Genomic DNA, 24,121 nt, shown 5'->3' on the forward strand with positions numbered 1-24,121 from the left:
AATGAACAGACAAACAAAACACGGTGAGTCCGAACAAACACACAAGTATTGTGCTGGTCCTTCCAGCACGAAATAGCAATTATGTGCTTGAATTTAAGTTACTTTACTTTTTTACTTTCTCCTCTCCACACCCATTCTCCACTCATCGAATACACAACCCCGGGTGAGTGAAAACATGCTGCTTTTATGCAGCTGTACCGAGACTCGATTGCTAATCAATCATTCAGTTGGAGTCTCGGTACAACGGCACATGAATTAATAAAGTGCAATTCCCCGTGCTCACATATTATTAATTTTACCTTCACGTGAAGTGCTGTGCAATCCTTGTGCCTAAATACAAATATACAATTTAAATTTCTTGTGTTCATAACCCATATTATATCCTGTGTACCAACTACAATACACAAACATTAATACACTACATGCAACATACAACACAAATAAATAGCCCAAGGGTGGGGCACTTTGCCACAACCACATATATGTAAACATGAAAAACTGTAATAACGCAGTCTTTACGCAATAAACTTCTGTGTGAACAAGTGTAGAAAGGTGTATGCATAAACTAAATTATAAAACACGAATAACTAGTTATAAAAATAGCATAAAACTAAAATATAACATAACTTATGCAACGTGAAAGCACTTTGAGTGAAACAGAGTTCAGTTGACACAGCGCTGGCTGAAGGCTGAGGGGCATTTGCCAGCTGGCTTTCGTGTCTTATATCAAAATGTTTCTGCCATAGTTCCAGGTGTAGGAACCTTAGAATAGACACCCCCCATAACATATTTTTGCTTGGGTTACTATAGTGAGTAGTCCTGTGGAGGTAAGTAACCTGAAACTCTTATCTAATAATATAAGGTAGTTATGATGGCCTCCAGCCACTAGGGAGCAACAGCAGGTACACTGGAAGTTGGGTTAGTACATTAGACCTGCATTGTAGCTGAGTAAATAAGAGTGAGACTGTCTGTAAAACAAATATTATTGTTATCTGTTTCAGGTGAGAGATTTATCCAAAAGGTCCCAGTATCAGTAATATGTAGTTTATTTAGCAATTTCGTTGTGTTAGGTAATGTAATTTCATATGGGAAACGGAATTAATAAATATAAATAGCAACAGGGCGTAGTGGGATGTAAACATGGTATATGGTATCTCTATGGGATCGGATGGGGTTTTGGTAATTAATCTGTTTATATTAAGGTCATCCTAGCAGTAGATGTAATCAGATCTATTGATATAACAACATAAAAGTGTGTTTATTTAGTTTCTGATGTTAGTTGTCTCGTTTGAAAATAAGAAGTAAAGAAAATTGTAATTGAACTGCATAGCATTTTCAACCGGTTTATGTGGAGGTTGGGTTAATACATTAGACCTGATAGTGCACTGTAGCTGCTGAGTGAATAAGAGTGAGACTGCCTGTAAAACAAATGTTATTGTTATCTGTTTCAGAAAATAAAGTTGGATGATTGAACAGCAGTGGTACCGTGCTTTGTGTCTTAGTTTAAAGCATTGGGGAGAAACTCACAGCAGCGTGCCATTCAAGTAAACATCCAAATTAACTATATATGTAACATAAACTTGCCCGGCCCATCAAGTGTGTTACATATTTTGACAAGCCAGCCAGGAGCAAGTGACCAGGACTAACAGGCAGGGGAGGTAACTTCTTTTCCTTTTATAAAAAAAAAAAAAAAAAAAAAAAAAAAAAAAAAAAAAAATCTGTATAAAGTGAGTTGCCTACAGCTGTCAACGGTGTGCACCATGGAGTTGGAGCGACTGCAAAAACAGGCAAGTGTGGCTCTCAGTGCTTTAGAGAGAAAACAGCTAGTGGAAGCATGTTGCTACTTAAAGTGCATAAAGGACCGTGATGCAGCTATTAAGGAGAGAAATAGGCGAGCTTTAATCAGAATGGCAGAGCGCGTTTTAGATGATGCTGAGGACAAACAGGAGGATGATGAAGCATGCCAGTATGTGCAAGACTTCATATCTTTCATCAAGACACTCAAAGGCACAAGCACAGACAGTCAGGCATCTGAGGAGGAGCAGATACCTTTAGAAGAGTTGAGAGATAAATACAAGCAATTACAACAGTCCCAGGAGGAAGCTAGGAAAGCTCTGGAGGGAGAGATTAAGGCTATGAGTGTGAAGTTAGGAGCAGGCGACACAGACAAAGTATCAGAGAGAGCGACACCGGCCCTGCCATTAAGAAACCCTCTGATGCCTGAAGTTACAATTCGATGAGAGTTTAAGATTCACGGACAGATTGGTGAAGGGGGTCAAAAAGACAAGTTTTCGTACACAAACCTCATTCACCAGATAGAGGCCGGGGTCCGAAAAGGGCATACAGACTCTATGGTTATTGAAGCTGTAATTAAAGCAGTTTGCCCAGGACTTCATCTGAGAGATACTCGAGATAAAAAGTGACCTGACACTTGACAAATTGAGAACAATCTTGAAGGGCCACTATAAGGAGGAAAGCACATCAGTCTTCTACCAGAAGTTGGTGAACATTTCACAGGTACCTAGAGAGTCAGCGCAGAACTTTTTATTTAGGGCTATTGAGTTGAAAGAAAGGCTGCTGTTTGCATCCAGAGAAGAAGGGGCAGAAGAGCAGTATGATGCTGAGTTGATAAGAAAAAAAATTCTGAGATCCATAGGTATCGGACTGCAAAGTGACAGTGTGAAGTTCCAGATGAAGCCATACTTGGATGACCCCACTGTCACTGATGAGGCATTGATAGAGAGGATCAGTGAAGCTGCAAGCCTGGAACTGGAGAGGCAGCAGAAAATAAAGAAAAGTATTTCAGCCAAATCAACCCGAACAAATGAGCTACAGGTGGAAGTAGAGCATTCCAGGAAGGTGGCCAAAGTGCAGAATCACCGAGTACAAGATGGGTCACACCCAAAGCAGAAGGAACAAGAAAGGGGGCCACCACTGAGCAGACAGTAGAGACGGAAGTTCAAGTGATGGTCAGAGAATTTAGAGCAGAACTAGTCGAGGTGAAGAAAATGCTATCAGCCTCAATTGGCGCGACCGTCGGGTCCAGTCGGGATTTTGAGGCAGGAAAGCAGTGCAACCATTGTTTCAGGTGCGGGCAAGAGGGACATCTATCTCGGGGATGCCGGGCTCACCACCAGGTTCAGGGAATAGGGAGTGGTCACTGTGAAGGGACCAGTAGCAACCCCACAGGCATTGTCCCAACATTAGCCGGATATGACAACTGGTCACAGACACCACACCCAGAGCCCGTCAGTGCTCTGCAGTGCCATCATTGGACGGGAGGTGAAGGTGGCCAGCAAGGATAACTCTAAGGGAAGAAACCCAGAGCTGGGCAAAACCAGCTACCTCACCCCAAATCAGGATGCCTGGTTGGTTAAGATGATTGGGAGGAGATGCCTGGTGCACTGCACACTGGACAAGGTGCCAACATTAGCGTTGTGGGATATGGGAGCCCAGGCCAGCATAATCAGTGAAGAGTGGAGAAGCCAGCATTTACCCCAGACTGCAGTTAGGCCAGTCGAAGAGCTGCTGGGGCCTGGCACACTCATTGGGGTGGCAGCCAATCAGACTGAGATACCATTTGTGGGTTGGGTTGAGGTGGAATTTCAACTGAACGGCAAATTGAACCAAAGTCAGTGCTTGCATATCCCAGTGCTCGTTTCTAGTGATCCCAATGTAGCAGAGGAACCGATCATTGGGTTCAATGTCGTCGAAGAGATTGTAAAGGGGCCAAGAATGCTAGAGGGAGAAACACCGATTGATGGCACAGTTAACATGGTGAGGGATGCTTTTTCTATGAGTGTCAAGGCAGCCAAAGAATTGGTCCAGATAATGCAAGTTTGCAGGACCAACGACAGTAGTTGTGTCGTCCGGACAGGAAGGGGAAAGTCAGGTTACCACCCGGGCAAGCCACCACCATCCAAGGTCGTGCACATATGGGAACACTGGAAGAAGATCAAGTGATTATGTTTGTCCCGATGGAGGAACCGAATTGGCCTAAAGGTGTGGAGGTGATGGAAGGGTTAGTGACTATTATTAAAAGGAAGCCAACAGCAATCACTATCTCAGTGGTGAACACCTCCAAGCATAACGTCACCTTGGGTCAGCATGCCATCTTGTGGCACATGCAGCCAGTTAAAGTGGTTTACCCAGTGGCAGTGAGATCCTTAGAGCGCCAAAATGACCACATGGATTCAGCGGGGTCACCCCAGCAGATGTGTAAGGACAAGAGGAGTCAAGTAGAACCACAGGGACAACAGTCCAATGTGAATATCCACGAACAAGGACATGCATGGGATCCACCTGTTGATTTACACCACAGCGGTGGCTAAGAAGATGCTGAGAGAGGAGTGCATTGCTTTCTCTCAAGATGACTATGATGTGGGACATATTCCCTCGTTACGGATGCACATCACTCTCCATGACAAAACTCCGGTACAGAAGACATACACATCAGTACCAAAGCCTTTACATCACGGGGTGAAAGAATACCTGCAGGACCTGCTGAACCGAGACTGGATAAGTCCAGATCATATTACTCCTCACCCATTGTCTGTGTATGGAAGAAAGATCGAAGTTTAAGGCTTGTGACTATCGTTAGCTGAACTGGAAGTCCATCCCTGATAGACACCCAATTCCCTTAATCCAAGATATGCTGGATAGTCTAAGTGGCAGTTCCTGGTTCTCTGTCCTGTACCAGGGGAAAGCCTACCACCATGGTAGCCTAGACAAGGAAAGTCGACCTCTCACAGCATTCATCACCCCTGGGGCTTATATGAGTGGGTCCGCATTCCTTTTGGTCTGAGCTCGGCCCCTACTGAATTCCAACGGAGCATGAAAGAGTGTCTGTCTATCAGGCCTTCGAGATGACATCTGCCAGCCATACCTAGATGATAATCTAGTGCACAGTAAGACCTTCGAGGACCACATCCAGCACATCAGGACAGTGCTGCAATGATATCAGTAACATGGCGCTAAGCTGTCCGCAAAGAAGTGTGAAATGTTCCGAAAAAAGGTGAGATTCCTAGGCAGGATGGTGTCGGAGGATGTCTTACTCAATGGATCCCGCAGTGATAGCCCCAGTCCAGGCTCTCAAGGAGAATTGAGGAAGATGCTAGGTGCAAAACTTAGATACAAAACTTTTCAAGGCTTGCAAAGCCTTTGTATGACCTGCTTTCATTACCCCAAGCAGGAAAACAGTGGACAGAGACACAAAAGCTTAAGGATCAGAAAAAGAAAGAGAGGGAAATGGGGAAGCAAGGGCAGTTGCCAAGCCGGGCTCCCAAAACATGGACAAATACACACCAGCAGGTGCTGGAACAGCTAGTGAATCTCCTTTCAAACCCACCCATGTTGGTATATGTGGACTTCAATCAGCCATTCGAGCTACACTGTGATGCCTCACAGGAAGGGTTCGGAGCTGTACTATACCAGTGACAAGAAGGAAAATTGAAGGTTGTAGGATATGGGTCAAGGACACTCAAACCACAGGAGAAGAATTACCACCTGCATTCAGGGAAACTTGAGTTCTTGGCATTGAAGTGGGCAATATGTGAATGCCTTCGTGATTATTTGTTCCATGCACCATACTTCACGGTCTATACAGACAACAACCTACTCACATATATCCTGACGACAGCGAAACTGAATGCTACTGGACAGAGGTGGGTTGCAGAGCTTGCAGACTTTAATTTCGAGATCAAGTATCATCCGGGTAGAGCCAATGCAGATGCTGATGGGCAGTCCAGAATGCCTCTGAACATCGATGGAATAATCTCGCAGTGTATGGAGGAAGTAAGCCCGGGAGTGATAACGACCATGATACAAGGGGTCTCCATACCACAGGAAGAGTCGACACCACTCCTGAGTTCCATTGCAATATGCTCCATGGGGGTCCAGGAGGATCTGGTTCATTTGCCCACCTCCTGGCAGTACATCCCGAGCGCGGAACTTAAAAAAGCTCAGAGACCCGGTTATCTAAAGAGTATTGGAGTACAAGGCCAACAACCAGAGACCAGGGGCTCAGGCAAGTCAACAAACACATAATGATGAACAAATGCTCCTGCGAGAATGTACGAAGCTGTATATCAGTGAGGAGGGAATATTGTGCCGGAAACACAAGTAGTGTTGCCCAAACCGCTGTGTATCGGGAGTTTCATCAGGAGGTGGGACACCTGGGAGTGGAGCGGACCTTGAGCTCATCAGGGAACGATTTTATTGGCCAAAGATGAGATGTAGAACACTTTGTGATCAAGGTCTGTGACTGTCTGAAGAAAAGAAAACCCAACATACCTACCTGAGCACCATTGTGTAACATCAAAACAACCTACCCATTTGAGTTTTTGTCAGTGGATTTCCTGTACCTGGAAAAGTGCAAGAAAGGATATGAGTACATTCTAGTGGTAATGAATCACTACACTCGCTTCCCAAGCCTATGCGATGACCAACAAATCTGCGAAGACCATGGTTGACAAGATCTTTAATGATTTTGTGCTCAAATTTGGTTTCCCCACACGGATTCATCATGACATGGGAAGGGAGTTTGAAAACCAGCTGATGATGAAGCTGAAAGAGCACTGCAACATTAAAGGCTCCCACACCACTCCTTACCACCCTCAAGGCAATGGACAGGTAGAAAGATTTAATCGAACACCCATTGGGATGCTGAGGACATTGACCGAGGAACAGAAGGTGGATTGGAAGAGTTATTTGGCAAAGGTTGTTCATGCATGTAATTGCACCTGCAATGAGGCCACAGGATTCGCCTCATTCTACCTGCTCTTTGGGAAGTCCCCCAGGTTATCGATTGACCTGATGTTCAGATTGGGGAAGGAAATTGAGGCAGACTCATATGGGGGTTACGTGGAGAAATGGAGGGGTAAAATGAAAGAGGCTTACAAGGTGGCCAGCAAATCTGCTCATTAGGGCACATCAGAGGAAAAGAACATTATGACCAGAAGATCCACGGAGTAGAATTACAACCGGGTAGTCGAGTGCTAGTAAGGAATCTGCTTGAGAAGGGGGGGCCTGGCAAAATCCGCTCCTACTGAGAAGACAGAGTATATGTTGCAGTGGGATGGAAGAGCGACAGCAGCCCTGTATTTGAGGTCAAGCCAGAGGCAGGAGGAGGAAGAAGTAGGATTCTGCACAGGAACTTGCTATTGCCATGTGATTTCCTACCTCTCGAACAACCTTCACATCAGCAGAAGAAAAAAACATTGTGTGTAGGGCAGAAGGACAAGGGACAATGGAAGAGGGATGTGGATGACAGTGCGACTGACTCCACTGGAGTTCCAAGATGAAGATTATATCTTGAGGGTCACAGAGCAACGAGATGTTTATTCTCTGAACCCAGACATCCAAGTGTTCAATCCCCAGGAGCCAGAGGAAAACCAACAAATGCAACTCTTCATTGTCAAGGAAGAAGCATCACTCTCAGATGCATCACCCTCAGGAGCAGGAGACCCGGAAGGACAGGTCTCCAGCGAAAGTGAACTGGAACCTCACGCTGATGCTGAAGCTCTGCAGAGGAGTCAGACTCCGGAGAAGAAGGTACAGACAACCTTCCCAGCCAAAGACCCAAGAGACTAACCAACCTCCTAAGACTCTGACCTATGAGACACTGGGGCAACCCTCAATAATGAGAAAGAGAGTGAAGACACATGGATTCCAGTTACAGCAAATGAAAGGAGATCTCTTCACTTGCCCCAGGAGTGAGGCTTTAACACATTGCATCAGTGAAGATTAAATTGCATAGCCGGTTTATGTGGAGGTTGGGTTAGTACATTAGACCTGATAGTGCAGTGTAGCTGAGTGAATAAGAGTGAGACTGCCTGTAAAACAAATGTTATTGTTATCTGTTTCAAAAATTAAAGTTGGATGATTGAACAGCAGTTGTACCGTGCTTTGTGTCTTAGTTTAAAGCATTGGGGAGAAACTCACACCAGAGTGCCATTCAAATCAACTGTATATGTAACATAAACTTGCCCGGCCCATCAAGTGGGTTACACAGGGCTAGCTGCAAAATAAAGTCCCTCTGAGTGATTGTATTGCCGGTGCACTCCTTGTACAAAACCAAAGCATTGATGGCTGCTAGGTCCAAAACATTATAAAAAAACAGCCACAGGCCACCTGCGAGTACCACCTTTGATAGAATACAGCCGTGCCATTTGATCCAGTATATCCACACCATACTTTGTTGCGTTGTAAAATGCAACAGTCGCTAGCTTTTATTTAGCATTAGTCCCGATGGTCACTGATTTGTGCAGAGAGCTTAGAGTAAGCACTTTTTTTTTTTTTTTTTTGGACTCCTGGAGGGTGGCACAGTTGTTCACAGTTGTTGTGCCTGAGGAGTGTAGTGGACCTGGGGGCCCCCCCACGGGGGGGGCTTGCATGGCTTGATCTGTTGGTGGTAACTCTATTTGGAGGACAGGCAGACAAGAAAAAAGTAGTGTAGCTATATCACACTGTATTGTGATTCAATGTGTATATTTTGTGACAACTGTTATAATAATAATAATAATAATAATAATAATAATAATAATATGATGCGTAAAATGACTTTCATTAGTGTTTCAGCATTTGACAAGAGTATATAACATGTTCTTTCACAATGACTTTGATTTTAATACAAAGCCCAGACTAAATTGTCAGCTATATTGTATTTTCAATATGCCTCATAAACCACGGGTCTGGCAGTTGCAGAATCAAGTGCTTATAACTTATTCATTTTTACGATTCTGCAACTGAAACTCTGTGTGGATATTTAATTAAAATACTTTGTAACACTTAAAAACGTACATGCACAAGATAGTCACATAGGCTGAGATACTTAAATTTCAATTGCAAAAGCCATTCAAAAAGTTTTAAACCAACCTGTAGGATATCTTTGAAAAAAAAAAAACATATAACGGAGCCATTCAGTTGAAGGTATTTCACTGTGAGGAACACTCTGTGTAAAGTACATCAATGCTGAGCCATGCTTGTAACTAATTAGCAGTAACTAGTTTTATCCGACTAGAAACAAATTGTAGATCTATAATTTATAGAGAAGTCAGACATTCTTGGCTCCAGTTGACCAGGATATTGATTGAATTAGAATAAGTGTTGAGTAGAGACCCTTTAAATCTTCATTATGTTCCAATGCACAATTATTCCTTAAGTCATGAGGCAGCACCCCATTAGTCATAATGTGAATGCAGTCTGCAGTTTCTCTGAGGGGGAAAAATGTAGCTTCTTGTGCAGCCAGCCTCTAAGGGAAAATATATGAATCAAGTGTTCTGACAAGGGGAATAAAATCAATTAAATTACTGTCATTACTGAATCCCTTCCAATTTTATTACTATTGCATTTTCAAGATAAACAATTAATGATGTACAACTAAAGAAACATTTTTTTAATAGTTTTCCTCACTTGTACATTCTAATTACAGTAAATAGGTTAGAGCGATAACTATGTTTACACTGATGAGCTTTGAATTAATGCACAACATCTGAAGCTATTTCTCCCTGTGATCAAGCTGGAGCTTGCGTGCACGGTGTTTTACTATATAATGAATGAGTGTAGGTGTTAGAGTCTTCAAATTTGCCTATTAACTTGCTTAAAGTCACCAACAAGTTCTTGTCAGTCAGAATTTACATAACCAATAGCTCAGACATTAATCTATCCAGTACCCATATCTGTTTCTATTACTATTTAGAAGAAACCCTGATACTGTAAGTAGCGAAGCAAACCCTGAGCAATGTTATTACTGTACATGAGGCATTCATTCTGGTGTAGAAGTACCATACAAGAAAAAATATCCCTATAGCATGTTCATATCGTGCTGCCAAAGTAAAAATAGTGCGTCGTTTTTCCTTGTATCTAGGCACTGTTGTAAAGACAGCAGTATGAAAGGTAGACCACACAAATTAAAATATATTTTTAATTGTATGTTTGTTCCTTTAATTTTATTGCATTTTTTGCTCACAACAAGCATTTAAAAAAAAAAAATCGTACAGGTGAAATTTGATTGAGAATACATTTTAAATGAGGCATTTCCTGGCAAATTTCAAATGGCTGGGAGGAGTAGACCAGAGACATGACATGCCTTTACTTTATTTGCTAAAAAAACCGAATTCCTATGAGAAATAAATATGAACATATTATTAGTTTGGACTTTCTCTATGTATTTTTTTCACATTTTATAAATGCATCTTCGCTGTCACTTTGTCCTAACAGTACTGTTTATCATCAGCAATGCCTTATATATATAGTCACTTGATTTGAATAATGAATAATGAATGAAGTATCCTGTCAGCATCCTACTATGTTTGAAGAAAACTTTAAAACATAAGAAATCTTGTGAACGAGAAGAGGTCATTTGGCCCACAGAGGCTTGTTCCTTCTAAGTACCTTATGTTCCCACGGCTGTTATCTAATTACTTTTCAAATGACCCCAGTGTTTTAGCCTCTGAGACCTCAGCTGGGATTATTCTGTGAGAAACTGCATCTTAAGTTTTCTGAAGTAGTTTTTCCTTAACTGTCCTCAGGCCCTGTTCCCTGGTATGAATTAATGACATCGGGTAACATTTACACCAGAAGGCTTTTGTATGGTACAGCTACCTCATGTCTTGTTCTCCCTATTTGCATCATATACTGTAACCATGTTGTTAGCCACAGAAAACAGAATTAATTGGGGTTGTAATCATTGCATAATGAGGTCATAATTCCTCTACACTTGCACTGTTGTGTTTCTATAATACCAGTCAGCCTGTATTACTACAGTCAGCGCTGCCTAATCGGGATACTGATAATCAGGATGTCTGCTGAAATGGGATAGAACTCTGGGAGACAGTTCTTCCCAATGCTATTTATGTCGTTTAATTGGGACTTCACTTCGTTTAACTATTTGCAGTCCATTTATTCAGTGCTTGTCAGGCGCGTGAAGTCCAATTCCCTGTCCAACACTGTCAAAGCACAGGCCTCTAGTCGTTTTTTCTCTGGAATAAGTATAGAAAAACTTTCAATGTCCGAGTGAGACTGATAGGAGCCGAATGAAGCCGAAAAAAAAGTGGCTTATCTGAGCAATACAGATAGTCCCTGCACCGTAGAGATCACACGGACACAAAGGAGATAGCTGCTTCTGCATCCAGCTCTCAAAGAATATCATGGACATTTGCAGAGCTATTTGAGATGTAATAAAATAATGTCTTGGATCGCATTATTGAGGAGTTTGGTCATAAAACGAGTGATCAGGAGAGGATTTATCAGTATGCACCACTATGAAGAGTTATGTGAAAAATACAGCGAACAAGGGGTGGGGCTTGGCTGGAAATGCAGTACTAAAATCCTTTTGCTATGCAGGGCCTTTTAAACATGTTTTACTCTGAAAAATCCTAATCTTAATGTGATGTGATTTTATTCATTTTCTTTTTCTTTATAAACAAAAAAGTGTGACCAACATCATCTCAAATGTCTCTTGTTTAATTTGGACATCTGCTTGTTCGGGATATTTTTACTCTCCCAAGGCGTCGTGATAAAGTGACGCCACCTGTACTTCTCCACATCAATGAATGAGTTGCTTAATTATAATTATACATTAAGTCCTGTTTGTTATAAATCAACTCCAAGCAAGAATCGTTGGATAATGTTATCGGTATAGTAGTCTCTGGCTGAGAGAACACCCCTTATAGCCAAAGTGTTCTCTAAGAACAACCAGACCCAATATGAATCAATAAATAAATAAATATTCATTACTTGTGATGAAACACATGCATCAACATATGAAATGAACTGAAGAAGTAAAAGAAAAGCAATAGGCAAACATGTTAATAAACCTATAATAATAAAATAAATCAAAAGAACGTTAATAAACTAACTGTTTAACTAAATTAACACAGCACCCATACACACGTTAGAAAATGCAGCAGCAATATACAAGACATGCACATTATTTAACAGAATGGTGAAGCAACTCGCCAGAACAGGTGACTTGTGTCTGTTTCAGATTTTTTCACAAACTCAAACTATTTCCAACTTATTGCAGCAAGAGAAACAGTGCTGTGTTTCGCTATTTGTTTACATGCCATTTTGTAGTGATGAGTTGACTCATGGAAATCAGAATACAAAACAGTTCTGGAAAAATTTGATAAACCGATCAGTGTGCCTCAAGACACTCTCGCGATGACAAGTCGCTTTTGAAAAGACTAATTAAACCGTTTTAATTTAAGTTTGATGATGATGAGTTATCAGGTTACAAAACAGTACTGTAACCACTGTGAACAAATCACTATTGTTGCCAAGAAGGTGTTCTTTTAAGCAAAATTCCTGTTCCTTTAGCCAGAGCATTTACAATGGCGAAAAATCTGTTTCACCACAAGGGTGTTGTCTTAGGTGAAGTGTTTTCATTCTTGTTCCAAAACTTCATTACAGCCACAGTAATGGAGGGATATTAATGTTATTAGATACCACAACAATTTCCCATTCTCACTACACAGAATATATTACTTTCGTACTTTACTACTAATGTCTTGAGTAGTGACAACATTTGTCATAAATGTTTGAGAACCGTTACTTTAAAGACCAACCTGCTGAAGAATTTACTTTGAAAAGTATTGAGATTTGATGGTGAACTAAAATATGATTTTTAAATTACTGTGTTTACTGAGAATGTCACTTGGCTTGGTGTATATCCTCACATGCTGTGACATATTTATGCAGCAAAATGTATACATTTTGGTGCTGGCACATAACACTCCATGTGGAACACAATGATGCAAAACAAAAAATACCCATAGGGGTGCTATTGAAGCCGATATGTTCCTATAACAATCACTTAACTATGAGCAACTGTAAAGCTGTGCTTTTGAATACCCTTGTGGCAGGCTGGCGAGTGGATAGAGGCCCAGAAACAGACTGCAGTTCAAAAAAATAACTATTTTATTATAAATAAACACAAAATGAAAGGGCACAAGGCCCAAAACAAAACAATTTAAACACAAAGAAAGACAAAAAAAGCAAAATTTACAAAAATAACAATCTCCAGGCTGGGCAATGCCTTCACTGGATTCAAGCTCTCCAAACAACCAAAAAAACCCAACCTGCTTCCTCAGCTCCCTTCCCCAAATGAGAAGCAGAGGCCTCCTTTTATATCAGGTGGCTGGGCGCTGATTGATCGTTAATCAACCTAATCAACTAATCAACCCCAGCCACCTGAACATAATAAACCCAGGCAGGTAGGGGAAGTTAACCCCATCCCTGCCAATTTAAAGGGCAGAGCTTTGCTCTGCCACAACCCTGTTCACACTTCCTAAATAATTTGTGATCAACAGTTCTGAAAATGTATTTTTCTATATTGTTACCATGTGTTATCCTTGCAAGTGTTTTGCAAAACATATAAGTCTTTGCAAAACATATAACACATTGTACACAAATTATGACTTGTACAATATTTGCCGAACTGTACTATATAGGATTTGTCCTCTACCTTTATTACCAAATTATTTTTTTATTCTTCAATGTTTTTGTTATGTAAATCCAAGATACTAAATAGCATGATGGCATGTTTAAATTTGCGTAGGATAAACATATATGGTGAGGGTTTCCATTTCACAAACTTTCAGCTTTTTTGGGTTGGAGTGCATGATAACTCAAAGTACCCTACCATCTATAATGACATGGAGACTTGTTTCCTTAGCATCTTTGGTATGTAATGAAAAATGCTATGGAGTAGCCCTAGTGCGCAGTGAGAAATATATGGACTGGTACAGTTGTAAAACAGGACTGTGCTAGCACACTGATTATATGTATAAAAAAAGTATTATGACAAAAAGTGCCTGTATTGAAATCTTTGGAACTGACAAGTTCTGGCCCATTTCAAGCAGTGACTATAATGCCTCTTTTCCACTATACAACTGTGCTGTGCAAGGGCAGTACTGAGCCCTCACGGTGTGATTAAGGGGAGCCTGGATAGTTTTTCCACTGCAGAGCTGAGCTGTACTACCGATGTCACACACAGCGAAAGACAGGTGTTATTGATTATTGTTATTAATTAACACAGTTTGCCAAAAGATGTAAAAAAAAAAATGGTGCTCAAAAATTAATAGACCAACGGTACAGCTGTATCTTGTATCACTATATTTTGTAAATATATTTACGAATTTCTTTATAATCCACAAATTTTACTGCTTTATATCGACTTACTTTGAATTTGTTCTGTTGCAAGGGAAAAAAAAGGTTTTAAAAATGTGATTTGCCAAAGATATCCCATTTAAGGATAACTGTTGTTTTTTCTAGAGTTGTTTTTTTGTTTGGGTGCTTAAGAAAAAGAAACTGCTTGAGCACAATGACAGCCAGAGTTATATGCATGGTACAGCTATACAGTATTTGGTTTGATTATATTTTTGTAAATACATTTAGAATTGTTGTTTTTTCTGCATTTTTCCCATCTATAAAAAAAGTCAAGTATGAGAAATTTGGTAGAGTTTTGTGTTTCTGAGTGTGTGAGGTAAGTGTACCATAACCAGCAGTTTATGTCCATTTGCTTCAAATTGTCAGAAATTCAGACATTTCTGAAGCATGACTGCAAATCGTTCTGGACACTTCTATCTGCCCACAGAGAAACTAGAGCCTGCACTTTCTCAGCATTCCAAGGCTGTACTTTTCTCTCATCACACTCGCTGCCCGTAATGTTTGCTGTTTTTCTTTCTGACGTGTACTGAGTGATGCAACATAATGATGAAAATCCTTAACCCTGCCCCTGGCCCGGCTTGGTTCGGAGCCAGATTCAGATGTCTTGTGAGGCTGGAGTTTCACGGTTTGGTTCTCAACTGGCTTGACAAATATCCAGTGGAGAACCCCCCCGTACCCGTTCCATACCGAGCCCTCAGATGTGCCAGTGGAGATGGGTATTAGATATCAATAACATGTACCTGTATTTCTTTAGTAATAAAGGGGTTATAACTTGAGTTTTAAAAGCTGAGTAACTGCTGCAGAATGTTGCTTTGATTGTAATATCTTCAATATATTTTAATTGAATTCATTGCTTCCAGCACTGAATTACATTTAATCACTTTTTAATCACATTTAATCCAGCATTGTGTGCTGAAGATGCTCATGTTTTATACAGTGTTTCTTTATATACATAAAAATGAAATTGATTTAGTCTTCAATGTTCTGGTGATTGAACTTGATTTTAACCATCATTATACTTTAAATGAAATGTCATTTAAGTGGTAAAGCCAATAATTACATTTTCGCAATTGTTGGTAATGTCTTTTGTGCTACTGAAATTATTTAAAATGAGAGTCGCAATTTACAAATGATGATGATTTTTACTGAATATTGAGTTTTCTTTTTGAGTGTTAAACAAAATAACAGTCATATATTGTAAAGTATAACTACTGTAAAATCAAAAAATAATATTGAGGTAAAAAAAGATGCATGAGAATTGGTACTCATACAACTGATCCATGAAGGCATATCCTGGGTGTTCTTGGAATGGCAAAGTTTTGAGAAAGCCGCCATGAAAGCACAATTCAGAAAGCACGCAATTGGACAATCGGACCCACAGACACATGCAACATAGTTTGACAATAAACATTTGTGCTACAGCAGAACAAATCACAAACTTGTTTCCTATCATACAATACACTGGGACATAATTAGCCCTACCCACTATTAAGGGCATTCTCTATTTGTTGGTATTATATTATATTAATATACTTTTTTAGTTAACAAAAACGCTGTATTTGATATATTGGCTTCAGAATCTTTTTTTTTTTAATTTGATTCTCTTGGTCAAGCATATTTAGGGGTGTCATTCAATATGATTCTGCTGTTTTATAAACTCCTTTCCATGCAAAGGTTTGTTTTCAGATGGAGACCATACATATGTGTGTTGTTTGTATTATAAACACAAACTGTTGTTAATATTATGGCTGCACATAGCTGATGAAGCTTTTTTTAAATTTTTAAACATAAAGGTGTAAAGGAAGTGAATGCCAGTGGAAAGACCTTCACGGTTAAAAGTACCCTGGAGCTAAAAGTGGACCGGAATGATGATGGAATCACAATCACCTGCAGAGTTGACCATGAATCTCTTAGCTCAGCACCACAGCTTGCTACACAGGTTCTTCAAGTTCATTGTAAGTAATCCAATATGTTATTTATCCTACATGTGTGGGTATGGGTAGTGGTTTTAGATATAAATATAATGCCAGCATACCTTTATATAAAAGCATAGCTTTTTATACATAAAAAATGATTGAAATATGAATAACACTGGTAAAAGAAGTCTGCAGTGTAATTAATGTATCTTCTCATATGAACAATGACAATGCAATTTGATATGGGTGTAATTATGCATTATGTATATTTAATATACTTCCTTTAAATGATTTATTGTGACATGTGGCAACACAGTCCACCAGAAAAGTAAATACATGTGATTTATAGTTGGTTTGAATATATGCTACCCCTATCTCATTTACAAAACAGTCCATCATTCCATCTTATGACATATAGTTAGCGTTATTGAAACATTTGTAAAAAAATAAATAAATAAATCGGGGGGGGGGGGGATTCTTCGTATACACACTTTACATGTGGAATATTATAATAAGATGCATAACAGTTCTGGTTTCTGATTAAGTTTAATATCCCTGGCATGTATGATGAAACAGAATCTGTGCAAGTCGAGGCCAGATTTTCCCAAGTTAGCTGGTACTTTGAGAACATTTGGGCAATCGCTTTGCTGACAGAAATAGTAGCAAGGTTTATTCTCCTTGAAATCATAAAAATAAAAGAAAATTGAGAGAACTGGATGGTTCAAGCCATCTTTTTGTATACTTGTATACGTTTTCTCCCCATTCTTCATTAACTCAAAATATGATATTTTCGTGTAAGTATGTCAAGTTATTTTTTGATCAAGCTATGCCCAGCACTTTCCACAATAATCAGACTTTGATTGGCCAACAGAATCAGAATGTGTTTGTGAACAGAGAACCAATGTGAAACGTTTGAACGAATTGTTCGATTAAATTTGGAATAAACCGGAAAGGCAGAATGCTACATATGCTGTACAATGTTGCCCAGCTCAAACTTGTAGTTTTAAACTTCTAATATTTGCTATTATATAGTATAGATTGAAGTGATTGTTTTGTTTTGTTTTCATTTGGTTGAATGAGTATTTACATAAAATGAATTTAATAATAACTTTTATAACATGTTACCAGTTGGCTGGGTGTCCTAATGAAGTTTTCTAATCAGCGAATGAGAAAGTTATGGCATAACACTGTATTTCATAATATTTCTGTATTAAAATGTTGCAGATGCTCCTATTGTGAAGATCATACCACCCACAGAATTGCCACAAGAAGGGCACTATTTAACATTGGAATGTGACTTCAACGGGAATCCCATGTAAGTTCAATTTAAATGTGTGCAGTAGTAATAAAATTATTTAGCAGACATCCCAATATCACATAAAGCAACTGTTTTGCTTCTGTTCCAAATTCAAATGATGTGCAATTTGAAGGGACTTAGCCTCATTATTGTTGTTGAACAGGACTCTTCTGTAAGCCTGAATTAAAACATGTAACATTTATAATGATTTTTTATTGTAATTTAATTTTAGATTTACAGTAACTGATTTTTACAACTGATGTAACCTTCCTCCAGTGACTTAGACTGAATACATTACATTACATTTCTAAATATTCGCACTGCAGGTATTGTCTAAGGCATAGTGTGCATATCAATTAACATCACAGATATATTTTTGATAAATACTAAAAGCATTAATTTAGAAGCTAAGAAATAGCTACTCATCTGTTGATGTATCTGTCTTTCTATGAACCAGAGCCCCTTTTAAAAATTACAGTACCAACTAGCACTGGGGATGTAAACAACATTTAGCTTGTTAAAACTGTTGTTGCATATCACCAGGTTTTATTATTTTCTGTTTAACCTTTTTTTGATAGTCCTGAACCAGTTATATGGACAAAGGATGGTGGGGAATTACCGGATCCTGACAGAATGACTGTCAATGGAAGGGAGCTGACAATTGCTTTTCTAAACAAGACTGACAATGGGACTTACCGGTGTGAAGCCAGCAATAGCATTGGGCAGGACAGTGCAGAATACCTACTGTTTGTGTGTGGTGAGTATAAAAAAAGTCATGGCAACCCTAAGCTTTTGACCTTAAATACTAAACATGTACAGGCAGTGTTTCCACACTTTGAACCTGGTAAGCTATGGGTGATTCATTTATCATTCTGTTTTAGACACTTATTTTCAGCTAGTAACTACAATCTACTTGATAAAATAACTATTGGGATTATAATATTTTTTTTCTGCAGCCACACAACCTTGAAGCCTGATCTCTTCAGATCTCAGAAGCTATGCATTGTTCGGCCTGGTTAGTATTTGGATGAGGAACTTCAATGGAAAAATGAGGCGGTTACAGTAATGGTGTTGGTGGGGCCATCCTTAGGATAAACTGAGATCCTGTCTGCTACTGTGCACAACAGAAAGCACTTTGTTACAAAAACACAATTTAGTGTTTTGTCAGTGTTGTATCTTCATATCAGAAATAGTGTGTGGAACATTTATAAAGGGTTTACTGAAGCGGAATGCTGAGTCAAAAAAACCAAAATCAAACCGACCTGATATTTCTAGATGCATGATGTGCATCTATTTCAATCCCTAATTGTTTTTAGGAGGCCACACTTATTTTTATATATTTGTTTATGACAAGACACTTGTTTACTTGACTTTCTAAGCTCTGTTTTAAACATTGTAACATGAAGAGATGTCTAGTCATGGTAACTGAGAGATTACATATTTACAAAAAAACAAAACATGAAACAACAACCTGGGGTCTATTTCACAGTCTGTAATGAAAATCAAACAAACCAAGTAAAACATTTGAAAAACTGAAGTGAACCGTGTTTAAAGTGCATGGATTCCATTTGCTCGTTTGGGTTATGTTTACAAATGGGAAGCACATACCAGAAATGCAGTACCTGATGTTTCCCTAGCAAGAAAAGAAAGCATCATTCTTTGAAATAAAGCTGAACAGGAAAAAGAAACTTAATGTCAGGGGAAACAGAGTGCAGAGGGTTCAGAAAGAACAGCTGATAGCATATGTCAGAGACAATAAACCGAGGAAGGCATTTTCATTTCGTAATGAATGTTTTATAAATCTATAAAGTTGTTGCAAATGTAGATTATATCTCACAACAAATATACAGTAGGTTTTTTTTTTATTATTATTCTTCCCTATGACTGAGATAATTTGCACAGTTGCCAAAAGTAGTATTTTTCATAAATACAGGGGTTGGACAAATAACAAGAAAAACATGTCATACTATTGTACATAGGACCTGGATGGGCAGCCAGAAATGATGAGTCTACAAGGTATTTAAACTGTCATGGAGGGTTACATTACTGCCTTTGATACCTTACTGCCATGCATGCCTTCAGGGAAGCGGGGGGAGATCTGTAGAGGAGCCTGTTATTCAAAATGGGCCACAAAACCACCCCTTTTGGTCCACAATAAACATTTATATTAATTCTGTCTTGTATACAGAAGTACAAGAAAAATGAAAGCATGCTTTCTGCCTTTCTGCCCCCTGTAAAAGTAAACCCATCCTGACAAACTTGCAACAGGGAGATTTTATATACAGCAGAATACATGTCGAGATTGCTTTTTGCATAACAATTACCCCAAGTGTCTTTTTCATAGAGCAATAGGTTCTAATGTATGGCCCAACCCTTGCATTTATAATCCCTATTTGTGAAAGCTCAGGACTTTTTGAAAATGAATGGTTTAGTACAGGTTAAATAGGAGAATAAAGAAAAGCCTCATTAGCTGTGATTGGGGTTCGTGAAATACTGCCGGCTGTAGCTGCAGTTAAATGATACTGGTATTCATCAAGTGCAAAGGATATTGGCTGATCTTACTGACTGTGCTCGGCTCACATATGACCTTAATTTGCTAATGACATGAGTGCTAAAAGCAATAAAAGCCATCTGATGGTGGTAGTGTATTATTTATCACCATGTTCAACTTTAATTCTAATTTATTGAATGTGTAAGCAGATGACATGCATTAGAGTCTGTAGATACATGATAAACCACATATCTGAGCTCATAAAGGGTGATAAATAGTCACATTCAGTTAACAGACCTTCAGACTCATCTATAAAACCACACATTTTAAATTACTCTGTAATTCTACTATACAGCAGGGTAGGATATAAATGTGCAGTGTTTTGTTTCTGTGAAGACAGTTTTGTGCTGTGGTCTGTGGTCAAGTAAGAAAGGTTTCAAGCTTGACATTAAAATACACATTGACTTTCAATAGCATCACTACTGCAGCCTTCAAAAGGATGAGGTAAATGGTCTTAAAAGAGAGCTGGTGCAAATAGAGGGAGAAAATCAAATCCTGAAATTGTCAGGGACAAGCAGTGGCCTTAATAGTCTTTTATATTGAGCTGGTCACATGGAAACTATTAAATATACATCATGTAAGGGGCAAATTTATTTATTTATTTTTTAAATCACTATTTGCTCCAAAATGTCAAAGGAGAAAAATGTTACAAAACTTAAAAGTACCCTTAGGTATCTAATACCCCTTTTACACAGCAGGGTCAACATCCCATATGACTGTATACCGGACGCAGTTTTTCAGTCGGTTCCAAAATATATCACCATGTTGGCGTTCCATTACGTAAGTCGAGCGTTCACATGAGCATCCCTTATATATAGCAAATACCAGCATCCACTGTATTTCGCTCTTTGCTTTTGCCTGAAGAGCTAAATTCTCTTTTTTTTTTAAATATACAGTATCGCTTTCTTTGCAATAAAATATCTAACTGTGACAGAAAGTTAATGAGTTCTGGTGATAAATCTCCCTCCCGACCTGTGAGGGCGCAAAAGAACGGGAGGAAAAGTATCTGGAAGGGCTGGTCTGACAGTTAGTTTCCGGGACCGGGAAGTTGGTCAGCCTGGAAAGACGCGAGACTCTGTTGTAAGACCATATTGACCTGAAAGGTAAACGAGGGGCAGCTGCAAGTAATAAGGCAGCTGCAACCGTTTACCTAGATGTCATGCGGGATTACATATAGGGGCCAGGGTAAAGCTGATCTTTTCAATCGTTTGGGTAAAGCTCGGTGGAGAGAAGGACTGAGAGAGGAGCTCTCAATTAAAAAGAAAAAGACGTGTTATGTGTTTTGTGTTGTGTAATTGTCCGTGTTTTTGCACCACCAGACAGTTAAAGCACACATCCGGAGCTGTCGCCGAGCGTCAGCACTATCCAGATCACCACTGCACTACCGTCGTGAAAATACCTGTGTTTGTACTCACCACTAGCACGACTGCACTCACCCAGGACTGGTGACCGTGTGTTCGTTTTTGTTCGGGACTGTGCCCTGTTTCTTTATCCCCGTGCCTTACACTTTATTGTGTGTTGCCAGGGATTTATTATTTGATGGTCACCAGACCTGGAATATAAATAAAAGCACTGGATTACAGTTGTCTGCCTGTCACTCCTGCACCGGATCACCACTACACCTGTTCCCCCCTTCACCAGCCACTTTGCCACACCAACCTACATTGTGCCTGAAGCTCCTACAATTTGACACTTAACAGGTTATTACATTTCAAGCAAACAAAATGCAACCAAATTTACTTCTTTGACAAACGACAATGTCATTTTGTTTTGTGATTTTTGTTTGGTTTCCGTTGCCATGAAAACGATCTGTTGACTGACAGGCTTGAAAGTTGTACTCACATGATCCCTTTGGCTGTGTGAAAGGGTTATGACGGTATTATACCTGCATAGATGGCACAATTTCGTGCAGTGTGAAGGGGTATTTAAATGTTTTAAGTAACGACTCTGAGACGGCTCAGTAGCAACATTTGTTTGTGTGCTTATTCCTAGTTTTTCTTTTAACATTATTCAGTAACAGATGTTTTTCTCTTTCCAAAATAAAATGGTGCTAAAGAAACTGGAGAGAACAGGGTTATTTTAAATGCAGATGTCAAACTCACAGCATTACAAATTCATAGCATTACATTTTAGAGAAAAGATACATAATAAAATGAGTTTATAAAGTCAGTTTTAGGGGATGCAATATGTATTTAAAATGCTAATCAATGCATTTATTTTACATTTATATTACATAGTATTGTGTAAAAGCTATTTAACTACCTCAGCTTTGTAAAATGTCAGGATTCAGGTTGTGTAACAACACATCTAGTACATACACAGACACACTGTGTTCCCTTTTATGGACCCATGTAAATACAAAGAGGAGTAATAAACTAATGCTATAAAACTGTAAACCTTCCACTACAATAGTAATTAACTGCCTTACAGAATCCGTTATTTTCTACCCAAGATTTGTTCTCTTCAAACTATTAAGGCAGCATTCACACTGGGTCAGTTTCAAATGGACTCTGTCTCGTTTGTTTTGTTTGAAACCACGTATCTAGCTAAAGTTCTGGTTTTTTTTGGTCCTTTTCCATTTTTTTCCAGATTCAGAGTTCATTTGTATTCACAATGCAGTTTGCAAGTGCCCTCGGATCATTTATATGGTGTGTTTACCGGATGTACAATATCCTACAAGGCATATTGAAAGATGGCAGTTATTGATGTATTGCTCCGGTTTTTAATATAGCATGTTTCAGATTCTTACATATTGCTGTGAAAGAAAGCACTGGGGGAGCACTTCACTAATTTAATGAATACATTTTTTGAATGCCTACAGTTCAATGCCCAATTTGCACTGTTCTCCTACTGTCGGCAATAAACAAAGTAATTTGAGAAAGTATTAAATATTTTACTATTTTTGTGAGTTTTGTCCAGTTCGACTGGGATTCTGATGTGTGACCAAATTTCTATTAGTTTATTGCACTGCCCATGTAGTTTAGGATTACCAGATTTCCAGAGAAAAATTGGGACATTTTTTTTCCTTCAATTCACTGACAATGTAGTAACGCTGAAGCTGTTAAAATAATAGTATATAATAATTAGGCTTGCAACTATTCGATTACACTATGTAACACAATTTTTGTTCCTGGGTAGTAATTGTTATTTCCTAATTGCTTATGCCTCAAAAGTATAGAAAATGGCTATTATTCCCCGCAAACTTTGCTTTTGTGACCAGGACAGTGATATTTTGAAATTTACCTATATCCAATGAGAAAACGGGCGAATTTGTGTCTTTTCCTCTGCTAGGTAGTGCATTTCAAAGCAAATACTCAACCATGAGCACCAAGGCGCTTTCAAAAGAACTCTGAGACAGTTGTTGAAAGACACAGATCAGGGGATGGGTATAAAAAAATATTAAAGGTCTTGAATATTCCTTGGAGCACGGTCAAGATGATTTTTAAGAAGTGGAAGGTGTATGGCACCACCAAGACCCTGCTTAGATCAGGCTGTCCCTCCAAACTGGATGACCGAGCAAGAAGGAGACTGATCAGAGAGGCTGCCAAGAGGCGAATGACAACTTTGCAAGAGCTACAGGCCAAGACTGGTCAAAGTGAGCATATGACAACAATATCCCAAGCACTACACAAATCTGGCCTGTATGGTAGGGTGGCAAGAAGGAAGCCAGTACTCAAGAAAGCCCACCTTGAATCCCATTTGAAGTATGCAAAAAAAAAAAAAAAAAAACCACTTTCTATAGTCTTGTTCTATAGCCATGTGGCAACAAGTTTTGTGGTCTGACGAAACTAAAATTTTACTTTTTGGCCTAAATGCAAAGCCTTATGTTTGGCGCAAACCCAATACAGCGCATCACCCAAAGAACACCAACCCTACTGTGAAGCATGGTGGTGGCAGCATCATGTTATAGGGATGGTTCTCATTGGCAGGGACTGGGGCACTTGTCAGCATAGAAGGGAAAATGAATGGAACAAAGTACAGAGAAGTCCTTGAGGAAAACCTGCTGCCCTCTGCAAGAAAGCTGAAATTGGGACGGAAGTTCACCTTTCAACATGACAACGACCCAAAGTACACAACCAAAGCTAAACTGGAGTGGCTAAGGAACAAAAAGGTAAATGTCCTTCAGTGGCCCAGTCAGAGCCCCGACCTAAATCCAATCGAACATTTGTGGCATGACTTGAAGATTGC

General features: G+C 39.3%; 1 protein-coding gene across 4 annotated transcripts in view; it reads left to right on the top strand.

The window, feature by feature from the left end:
- The window catches only part of LOC121320403 (cell adhesion molecule 2-like), a 641,373-nt gene that overhangs the window by 578,209 nt on the left and 39,043 nt on the right, over nucleotides 1-24,121 (top strand). For all 4 annotated transcript variants that reach the window (XM_041258693.1, XM_041258695.1, XM_041258696.1 and 1 more), the window contains 3 exons: nucleotides 15,963-16,124; nucleotides 17,310-17,400; nucleotides 17,961-18,139. In XM_041258693.1, the coding sequence (XP_041114627.1) occupies nucleotides 15,963-16,124; nucleotides 17,310-17,400; nucleotides 17,961-18,139 (432 nt within the window). The remainder of the gene's footprint in view (nucleotides 1-15,962; nucleotides 16,125-17,309; nucleotides 17,401-17,960; nucleotides 18,140-24,121) is intronic.

The sequence above is a fragment of the Polyodon spathula genome, chromosome 9 (assembly GCF_017654505.1).
Source record: "Polyodon spathula isolate WHYD16114869_AA chromosome 9, ASM1765450v1, whole genome shotgun sequence".
In the NCBI taxonomy this organism is placed as follows: domain Eukaryota; kingdom Metazoa; phylum Chordata; class Actinopteri; order Acipenseriformes; family Polyodontidae; genus Polyodon; species Polyodon spathula.